We start from the raw sequence: 10,860 nt of genomic DNA on the forward strand, positions 1-10,860 counted from the left end.
TGCAACATTTTCAGATGGGACATTTACATCTTGTCAACCACACACACAGTAAGTGAACCTTCACATCAGACATGGACACATCTGGTTTCTCACAACTGCAGTGACTTTGAAGTTTCTATACATTTATGAAGTAAAAACGTCTTTCTATCGTTCCAGATGTGAATCAGAAAACCTTCTGATAAAACCAGGAACTGCTGCAAGTGATGCTGAATGTGGAGAAAAGAGTTTAAAAGTGACAGTAATTGTGATCTGCGTTGTAGTGCCTATTTTAGTGATTTGCGTTGCAGCTTTTTTTGTCTGGAAGAACAAAAAATGTCTGTCAGGTAAGATCTGTGTGCAGTCAAAGAAATTGTTATCATGGTTTAATGGATGATGATACTTTCTGCCAAGTCATGACATTGTTGATTAAGACATTTTTCATTTGTTTTTTATTATAGCTCTAATAAGAAATGGATGCCTTCCCACAGAGGTATGTTTGTTACTCTCTTTGTGAAACTGTGTGTATGTAGATATGCACTGTGGTAAATGACAATACTTTTATTTTTATCTCAGTAATTAAATTATTTAATCTATTTATCAGTATTTCACTGAAAAGGAAAACACACCTCGAGGAGAAACAGCAGTGATGATGTCACCCCCGACATGACAAGAAGGTAAGACAGGAGTGTTTTCTTGGTACAGGTACCATCACAGGAGTCCTCAAACACTCACACACATTGTTCATAGTGAAGCAGGTTTTCCCATTACACCTGTGGATGCAGACTACAATGAGTGAATGTGTATAGTAGGGATGGGTACGAGCTCGTTGCTGACGTCATTATTCGAGTAGCGTTTCACTACTCGCGCACATGTTGTTTTTGGCTGCACTAGTTCAACTCAGGTAGCTTTACGTGCACCATGACAGCCTTGGTTTAGGGAAAGTGATGTAGGGAAATACTTTGATTAAAAAAAAAAAAAAAGACGAGACAACAATAACGTGCAGTTCAAGATATGTGGCGCTAAACTTAAATATCATGTTCTCCGACAGTCAAACAGTAGGCGTGGTCCTTGTCCAGCTAGAAACACAAGCTTAACATTCTGATTGTGTTTCCAATCGGACACGGACCTCCCATATTTCGTTTTTTACGGTAAAAAAAACAAACAAAAAAACATATATAATTTGCGAGTAACCAAGTACTCGTTCATAAGGTAATGAAAGTATTCGAATAATGAAATTACTGAAAATGCCCAGCCCTGGCATATAGTGGAGCATATGAAATCTGGGGTCACCTGAAGCCTTTTAATGAGTAGGCCTAAACAAGAGATTTCAGTTTTTAATGTTAAATAAATAAAAACTAAGAATGTTTTCACTTTGTCATTGTGGAGGAATTATTATCCATTTAGAATTAACTCTACAATACAAAGTATAAGTATAGTATGAAGTGTGCAAAAAGAGATGGGTTTATTAAGTATATTGTATGTTTTTTATGTATGTATGTTTGCATCTGAAACATTTGGGTTGTACCTGTCAGCAGCTCTGCTTGAGACGTGAACAACTGACATTTTCGAGGAGAGGCATGAGAGGCTTCTTGTAAGAACATGTGGCCCAATCATATCATCCAAAATCAGCACCATCGACAAATATCACCTGCCCATCATCTAATGAAAAGAGGAGGAAACATTGCTATTTTAGACACAACAAAGCTGAAAAACGTTCAGCTATACTGTTTGACTTCTTTCCTCATCTTGTGATGGATTAGTCACAAGAAGCAAATTTAACTTGAGATGATTAAATAGAGAAAAAGAAGAAACATATACCACTTCTTTCTTCCCCCTCAAAAAAACAACAACCACAGAGGGGAAGAAAGAATGTGACATGAACTTGCAAAACTTAAACTTGCAATAATAATATGTACAGTATATTCCACCAGCTAGTCTCTAACTCTGTCTGGTGACACTGGTGGTGAAAGCAGTTCCCTCCTGCAGCTGTCAAATGCTAAAATGCTTCTATGAACTGAGGGTTCATCATTACAAGCGACACCTTATCTATCACACAGTGCTATTGCATCCATTGTTGATAGAGGAGAAGCTTTGGCAGCTTAATTCTTCAAATATGTACGTTGTCTTCAGCAGCAGCTGCAGAGATACAGCGCTGGTGAACACACAGGGGAAGACATGTACAAACCTATCACACAAGAATTAGAGAAGAATTCAAGTCATCTGAGGACAGATACAGACGTGCCCCCCACCACACACACACACACACCCACACCACACAAATGAACATTCACACACGTTTGACACCTGCTTTTGATAATATATGGAGCACATGTTTTTTGTTTGTTTGTTTTTGTTGCCAAACTGGTTTTGGAGGGGAAAAGTAGCTTCTTATGTTGTAAACTACTTTTGTCATGTTGCTGTAGCTTAGCTTGCTGCATTTCTCTATAGCTTTCCCAACACTGCAGCATTAACCTGAATATAAGACGGTATTTTCTCTAGAAATTAGGTCAGAAAAAGTATAGGTTGTCTCATATTTTAGGACTAGAAATGCTCACAGCATCAGATATTCTTCTAAAATAAAGTACAACTGCAACACAGTCTGCTACAGAGAACTGAACTATGTTATGTTGCTAAGCTAGTCGACATGTCCTGTTTGTGTATCCTCATACAGCCCACTAGCCCATGTATGGGCCCAGTAGATGGTTCTGAAAGTGTTCTGACAGAGTAAATGTTTGTCATTATATACAGGCTGTACCTCGTTAGATCAGTTATAGTTTATAAAATTCAAATATTCAGTTCATTTTGCGCTAATGTCAGCTATGTTAATATCTAGCAGCAGTGTACCAGCAGGGCGTGGTGGATGCCTATTATTTAGACATGTAGAACTCGGATTCTCTCCATTCCTGTTATTTTTATTCCTTCAGTCCATAAGGATCCACAAATCATAAAAATCAAAGAGGTTCCTTATAAAAGTATTCCAGTTTATGAATATCGTCATGAGAAGTCCAAAGCAGATGACTGAGCGATTTATATCTGCTGATCTTCCCTCACTTCTCCTCACTCTCTCTCCCTCCATCTGCCTCTTCGGCTGTTAGCGGGTCTGCCAGTGTTTGTTAGCTTTCTGGCTACAAAATGGAGGCCTCCCTGTAAAGATCCAATCAGATTTCACTTGGGGTGAACTCAAGAAGCAAGGTTTAAAAACTCCTTGACTTTATCGTGAATCGTAGTTGAAGACTTTGTTGTTTGTTAAATTTGTTGGTAAGTTTTAACAACTTGATTTAACAACAGCTCCTGATTTTACGTTGCCTCCTTCCCTTTTCACAATAGACTGTGTTCATCATTATAAGGTTTAGTTAAATTTAGGTTAAATTTAAAAGAAAACAGAGAGGGAGGAAAAATAACTCCATTTATTCTTCAAAGAATAACAGAATCAAACAAAATCTCATTTACAAAGTGCATTGCTTGTACTGTATATAAGGCATCACCCCCCCACCCCAAGATTATAGCATCATTTAACAGAGAATTTACTTAATAAATTGTTCCATCACATTAGTGATTAGTGAGCTCCATTTACTCATTTCAGTGCATCAGTTCTGTTCACTTGAATTACTTCATCTGTTCTTCCAGCTTAATGGCTTAATGACTTTCATTACATTGACAGTATGTAGTTCTTTCCGTCATACAGAAGATAATCTGTACTTCTGGTTTTCAGCAGTAGTGCATTTTCTTTGATATCCTGCAAATGTAATTTACAGGATTTCCAGTAAATCTTTTGATGATACTGCGAATGTTCTCCCCTAATAATGTGTCCTATCCACTTTACCTTGGATCAATTTGAGGGAATTAATAAAAGGGTGTAATTTTCCTAAACTGAGAGAGCAAATGAACTAAATTAAGTGAACAGATTTCTAACTTTACTGTCATTTTCATCTAGATACACATATTGATAGATAAATTAATGTACAATATGGTGAAATACATAAAGGTACAGGTCAACAGTTGCGTAATTTTCTGGGTTTTTTACCCTAAACCTGAATCCAACATGGACGGCCCTCTATGTGGAGTATTGCTGGTGATACTTGGCAGGTTGGACTTCACGCATCCTAAAGTTTTCAGCAGTTCATGAAGTAAGCTTGTCCTGAGAAAAATCTGCACAGGTTTATCATGAATCTACCGTGCTAACACTTGCAAGACAAGATGGCTGAGGACGAACCAAGAAAAGAACTTTAATTGAGATGTTTTCTGATTTGTGCCAGTTAATGCCAAAGACGTTGCACCATTGAACACTCTTGACTTATCGACCTTCAGCAGGACCTCCACCGGATAGTGGTCACTGACCTCCAGCGCCTGAGCAGAAACCACAGAAGAAACTTTGCAAACCTCAGCACACATGGAATTGATTCATAGAACAGAATTAGGGTTTCATTAGCTGTGTCCCAATTCGAGAGCCACATCCTTCAGCAGCTGAAACTGAAGACTGATTGCGTCACAGCAGCATGACAAGGCTGTCCTATTTTGGAGGCTCCTTCAAATGCGGTTGTGAAATGTGTCTTTCGTTTCCAGGGCAATGAAGGAGCCAATGGGAGGATCCTAACCTATCCCAAGATTCATTGCATGCTGGTAATGAAAATAATGTAGCAGCAAACAACAGTGAGAGAAAGCCCGAGGATTACGTTTAAAAGTGCACGAGCCCTCAGTTCTCATCAGTTCAACAGCTATCAATACAACTGTTAGCAAAAATCCTCCACAGGCCAGACCATCTCATTTTGGTTTGGCCTTCGTCACCATCATCGACCGCGAAGGCCAAGCCAAAATTCGTGGACCGTGTTCTCCAGAGGATGCGGCCCATGAATTGGGACACAGCTATGAAAAGATGAAGTCTGTTACCTGATCCTCCGTGAGTTCGTATTCTGATTGGAAGTTAAATGGTTTGGCCGAAAGAGGCACAATTGCTCTGGCAAATGTTTCCCCATGCACAACAATCCTGTTGTAACACACAGAATGGACAGACTTAATAACATTTCACTGTCGTTGAAAATATGAAGGCATGAGTTAAGGTCCAGTCACATCAGAATTTAAAACATAAATTTGCTGTGAAATAAATTCATGTCAGTGAAGATGCTAGTTTTGCTCGCTGAACCCAGGTACATCAACTTTAGTGAACCGTAACAAGCGAATTTGCACAGTTGACATTTACATCAGTACAAATAAATGTTTTGAATAAACTGTGTGGACTTGTAAAACCAGAAGGTGTATTTTCCATTTGAAGCAAAAACTTGGCTCTGTTTATTAAATTTTAATTATGACTGACAGTTACCAAGCACATCATTGAAAAACATTCGACAAGACCTGATGTTTATCGATCAGTATTGATTATAAAGTGTGACCATTAGCATGATGCTGTGGCCAGAGCCGGGAGTACCGGTACAGAGGCTGAGCAGGGTGATGCTGTGGGTGGGGCCATCCGCGAAAACAAGTTTTATCCACTTTTTTTAAAAATGCCCACAGAAGAAAGCTAGTATCAGCTGAAGTGTACATTTTATTTTTGAATATTTTCACTGCTTTATCTTGCTGTCAAACCGCCTTTTCCTTTTGAACCACAGCTTGTGAACCGTTGAACTAGTCCTACTTGTGCATATGAATACGGTAATTCAACGATTGAAACGCTGTAGTTCCAAAGGCAAGGGCTGTTTGACGACAAGGTAAAGTGGTGGAAAAAAAAAAAAAAGTAAAGCATACACTTGTTCCTGTGGATGACCCCCTCCCCAGCAGTGCATCACTCAGCTTCCTGCTGCTTCTCCAAAGTGGGAGCACACTGAGTCATCTTAATCTACTGCAGGTAAAACGCTGACTATAGAGAAGCACCTCACACAACCCCACATCAAACATCTATCACTATCGAACTGTCCCTTTAAGGAGAGTGAGCTCACCTGTCGTAGGCGCACGATGTGGACGATCGCACAGTGGTGTCAGTTTTATCTTCAATGAGCCAAACGAGGGACTTCTCTGTAATCAGACGCACGTTCTTCCTGTTTTTCTTAGCGAGGTAGCCACAGTCAGCGTTGAAGTCCCCAAGAAGGATCACATTCTGCTCAAACACGCACACGCGCACACGCACACACGCACACACACACACACACACACACACACACACACACACACACAACAACAACACACGTGGTTACGAAATCTTAACTGACTGAACTTTGAAACTGTGGTATACAGTTCTCTCACCTCAGTTTTCCACATCTTTCTCACATCTTGCAAAACATCATACAGTGCATCAAGCTCCTTAGTGGTGTTGGTTGGAGTGGTGTGCTGAGGTATGAGGACAAACTCCTTTATTGCTGAATATACAGATGGGGTGGGAGAGAGAAAGGATGCAGGTGTTAATGTCTAAACGGCACTGTGCTTTTCATTTTCTTAGGTGGAGAAACCTGAGTGTGAGAAGACTGACTTGTCCTGGGGGCTTTGAAGCGGACAACAAAAGGCTCTCTGGAGAAAGCATCAACATCTCCTGGTCGAATGTCTGGATACTGATACTGGCCAGAGACTGTCACCGTATCGGTCCTGCGCACATTCAGACAGACACAGTACAACCTCAACGTTACTGTCTGTACTGAAGCTGTTTCGTAACATCGTGGTGCATCCAGCTGCAAAGTGGCACGACTGTAGACACAGACAGTTCAGCTCACCTGTAAACGAACACATACTGCTCCTGGTATGATTCAGACCTGCCCAGCCGCTCACTGGCCACTGCATCATACTTATGAACAGAGTCATTGCTGAATATTAAAGAGACACAGGGAAATACAACAGTTAATACTGTTGTTTGAGTCAGCTGTTTTTCCATGTGCGTGTTTGTGTGTGTGTGTGTGTGTGTGTGTGATTAATCACCTGTTAAGTTGTGTAAGCAGCTGTGGTAAAGCTTTACCTTTACTGTCTCTCACTTCCTGAAGCAAACACACATCACAGCGAGTGATGATCTGGAACAACAGATAGAGAATGAAAAGGTGATTTGAAATGAAACAGAAAAAATGTGAAAACGTCTTGAGCTTGTGTAATTCACAGACCTTATTTCAGTCATCTAACCAAAAATCCATTCAAAACGCCAATAGACCTCGGGACGAGGGAACCAGAGGAGCTAAAATGCTAACTTCTTTTCAGGTTTGCGGCACTCTATACAGCCTTGCTTTCAGTTTGTCCCAGGGGGGTCACTTACGGTATTTCTTTGCACATACCAAATGATTACACAGAATGTGAGGGCTGATATGTTTGATGTTGCTGTTCGAGACAGAGGTCAAATATCAAAGTATCTGTCTCTTTCCTACCCTGGTGAGAGTCTCCATGACATCGCTCTTCTTGGACTTTGAATCCCCAAAGTGTTGGAGGTTGAAGGCACACACTCTAAAGTCCGAGCCCCCTTGAACATCCCTCACACCCATGAGGAAGGAGAGTAGGAGGAGAGAAGACGACCTCATGGCTCAGAGACAGGAGACAGTCACCTCTGGGAGGCAAAGACAATAACAGTCAGGTTTTAATCACAGTTTGAGTAAATCCAAAAAACTGCAGAAGCAGCCGTGACTGTGAATACACACTCTGTTTACACTCAGTCCTACTGCAGTTTGCATAATGCATACAATCATAGTTGAAAGGTGTTCTGTGTGCATCACCTGCAAAGTGCCCAGAAGTATAAATTAAACCAAGATTAATCTATCAACCATTCGTGGTACTTCTCGTGTGAGCAGCTGAGTACATCACTATGAATATCTCCCTAAAGAGAGAGTCAATTATCCCTGTTGTTAAACAATATTGCCCCCCTCTCTGTAGGTGTGTCTACCTTTCCTGGCTCCTGGTGCACCTCCACACCTGACAGCAATCACTCGTCGCCAGATTGTTCAGCCTGTTTCAGAGGTAACAACTCTCTAGGTCTCCTAGTATCTATTTGAGTTATCTCTTGTGTTTTCCCTTTCTCTGGTTCTCTCCTGTGCTTCAGTGATCCCTTTTACCTTACATATCCACCATTTCCTAATAAATACCATGCCAACACTCAACTAAGTCCTGTGTTTGGATCTGGGTCCAAAATTTACCTAACTGTCACAAAATACTTAAATTGGCAGCAAGGCTCTGTCCAGCTCTCTTAATACATCCATGGTGCCCACACAGTCCTGTCTGAGGGGTCAGCCCTGTCTTTGTGGTCAAATCAGGCAACCATGATTAATGGAAACATTAACTGAAGAGTAAAATCAACATAGTGTTAAATTTAGCTTATTTAGCTTAGCTTTTTTTTTACTAGCAAGAATACAAGAGCTTCAAAAGAATCACATGATAAACCAACGAAACCCTTGCGGCTACATAAAGTCCACGTGGTGCAACAAAGAGAGCCAGAAGATCAATGAGATAACATTTGGTTTTGTTTGTGAAGTGTAGACCTCGACCCTTCCTCTGTAAACTCTCAGTCCTCTCTGTCTGATCTCCTGTTTGACGCAGTATTCACAGAGGAGCTTCCTGTTCCTGTTCTTAAACATTGTTGATGATTTCAACAGCCACAGTTTCATGAGCTCAGTCTGGAGGGCCAACACATGTTCTTATTATGTGTTAAATTTGACATTTGGGGAAAATACATTATATTGCCTCTTGTTGAGTTAGATAAGAAGGTCAGTACCACTTTCATATCTGGGTGTAAAGTATGGTGCTTGAGCCTGGCAGTGATTAGTTTAGCTTATCTACCAGGGGTAAACAGCTAGTTTGGCTCTACCCAAAGTTCAAAAATACTAGCACCTGAAAAAGCTAGTTAATACAACATATCTTGTCTGCTGCACTGGTGCTGTTTTTGGATCACTTGATACAGGCACAGCTGTTCGTAAGTCCTAAAAATAGCATTAAGAGTCATGTGACTAATGTGAAAGTTTTGCATAATTTATTTTTCATTTTGATAGGACTGTCATGAGAAGACAAAAAAAACTATTTTGAGTTATTTTTAAATGTTATTTTAATGGTCGTGTTTTATTCATTAGTCTTTAGAATCAGCTTAAAGTAAACACAACCGTCACAATAAAAGCCCACGACTGCTGCCTCTGGTCTGTACTTCTATTATCCCACCACACAGACACTCAGACATACAACAGATCCTTTCATGTCACAAAGTCTCAATCACACATTAACATGAAAATGGAGACTGTGGCAGATGCTGCTCTGCTCATATTCAGAGTTGCCTGAAGCAAACATGACGTCATGTATATATATATGTGTGTGTGTATACATGGGAAATTCATCATTCAGCTGTGAGTTTTACAGTTTCTGTTTACACTTCTGTTTTCCGACAGCACTTGTGGCAAGTTTACTCAACCAAACATTATCTCTTGTTAACAACATAACTATATTAATACCTGCTTCCTGCATAAACTGTCCCTTCGAAGCAGAGGACTTATGACTTCTACAAACCCTCCGTCAAAAAACACACACAGATACACTGACATACAGACATCTCAGGTTACAAGTCACATTCCCCAGTAAGAGTTATATCCTTGTCTCAGTCTTTAAAAGAATAAAAGTAAGTGAAACTGAAGCAACAGTAACTTACCAGCTTGTTAGTTGTTCGACTCGCAAGGTTAGTTTGTTTTTTACCGCCTCCTCTCCTGTGAAACCTGAAGCTGGCCCAGCCATGTTTCCTGTGGGAGGGACTTCCATGTCTAACTGCAGGATTCAGAGGAAACGGTGAGAGAGTCAGAATATCACTTTTCACTTCACTTGCTCTGTGAGAAAAAAAAACAAAATAAACCAACTGTGCTGCATCCAGTCTGAAATAAGTTAAGAAAAACAGCTGTCACAAGTAGATAACACTCAGTTATTAGGTGAATTAGAGGTCTACACACTTTCAAAATGACAGACAATAAACAATATTATAGTTGAGAAATTATACTATGAAGACATTTTAATGTTTCCTTGTTTCTCTATTAACTCTTTTCTCCTCAACCCCAAAGAAAGTGTGTCACTCAGTATGTTACCAGGTAGAAAGCTGCAGTTTTTAAACTGAGCAATGCAGTTACGTGTTTGTAGTGTACAGTATTTTAGTTTTTGTGTAACTTTGCACCTGGTTTGTTTTTCTCTCCACCAAAGGTGCAGTTCTGAGTCATGGGCGTGAAGAAGAGGCGAGAGGAGGCGAGGTGAGGAAGAGAGACAGGGTGGTGTCTCTTAAGTTTAATCTCTTAGTTATATGGTTCCTCTTATTGCAGGAGGACATGCTCAGATATCATGTTCTATATTGCTGATTTTTTTTACATTAAATTGCTCATTTCCAACTCTTAATTCACACACTACCATGTTATTTTAGTTTTTATCTGTACTACAGGGTTTTTAATCACAGAAATAGCTAAATACTAGTGTATTTAATGTATGGATATTTTATGTAATGTATGTTATCCCCTTATGATTCATGTTTAAGATGCAAACTTCCTGTTAGATTATCAGCAAACTGTTATAAAACCCCAATGACAGAAATGAACTAGTCTTCTTTGGGCTTTGGGAGATGTGTCAAAAGTTCTCAAGTAAAAGTCAGCATCAAACACAGATATGGAGGATATGAAAATCCTTTGTTTTTAAACCAGATTTTACAGCTGATGTCCCCGAGACTTCAAACAGATGTGATGTGGTCATTTGTCTGCAGCAGATTTCTGAATCATCACAAACTGGTGTTTATCAGTTCTCATCATTAAGTATCAAGCTGATAAAACATCAAGTCTGGTTTGTGATTCTGGTTTCCATTAACACAAACAGAAAATTCAGGGTTAAAGCGATTTTTAAAGGATACATTTCATTTTCTATTAAAAGCAGTCAAACATCCAGCTGTGATCTGTGAGATGAACCAGAGCAACAATACAC

At 39.9% G+C, this 10,860-nt stretch overlaps 1 protein-coding gene and 1 long non-coding RNA gene across 2 annotated transcripts; one reads left to right on the top strand and one right to left on the bottom strand.

The window, feature by feature from the left end:
* Positions 1-591: 591 nt before the first annotated feature.
* Positions 592-6,802, top strand: LOC147819140 (uncharacterized). The gene is made up of 2 exons (XR_015437229.1): positions 592-681; positions 6,407-6,802. It is a non-coding gene; the product is annotated as an uncharacterized LOC147819140 (long non-coding RNA).
* Positions 3,372-7,460, bottom strand: dnase1l1 (deoxyribonuclease I-like 1). The gene is made up of 8 exons (XM_023406000.2): positions 7,311-7,460; positions 6,877-6,965; positions 6,675-6,764; positions 6,437-6,549; positions 6,214-6,326; positions 5,910-6,067; positions 4,867-4,963; positions 3,372-4,326 (listed from the first exon to the last, which is right to left on the bottom strand). The coding sequence occupies exons 1-8, from the start codon at positions 7,458-7,460 to the stop codon at positions 4,150-4,152; spliced, it is 987 nt and encodes a 328-aa protein (XP_023261768.1). The 3' UTR covers positions 3,372-4,149.
* Between the last annotated feature and the right edge of the window lie 3,400 nt (positions 7,461-10,860).

Source organism: Seriola lalandi, unplaced genomic scaffold (genome assembly GCF_002814215.2).
Source record: "Seriola lalandi dorsalis isolate HSWRI2012SDOR001 ecotype SW California unplaced genomic scaffold, Sedor1 jcf7180002054292, whole genome shotgun sequence".
NCBI classification, from domain to species: domain Eukaryota; kingdom Metazoa; phylum Chordata; class Actinopteri; order Carangiformes; family Carangidae; genus Seriola; species Seriola lalandi.

Coding starts and splice junctions, on each gene's coding strand:
- dnase1l1 (XM_023406000.2), bottom strand. CDS start 7,460: ATGAGGTCGTCTTCTCTCCTCCTACTCTCCTTCCTCATGGGTGTGAGG. Junction 6,765..6,876: donor CTGCTTACACAACTTAACAG/GTGATTAATCAC, acceptor TTTAATATTCAG/CAATGACTCTGTTCATAAGT. Junction 6,068..6,213: donor GAAAGATGTGGAAAACTGAG/GTGAGAGAACTG, acceptor GTGTTTGAGCAG/AATGTGATCCTTCTTGGGGA.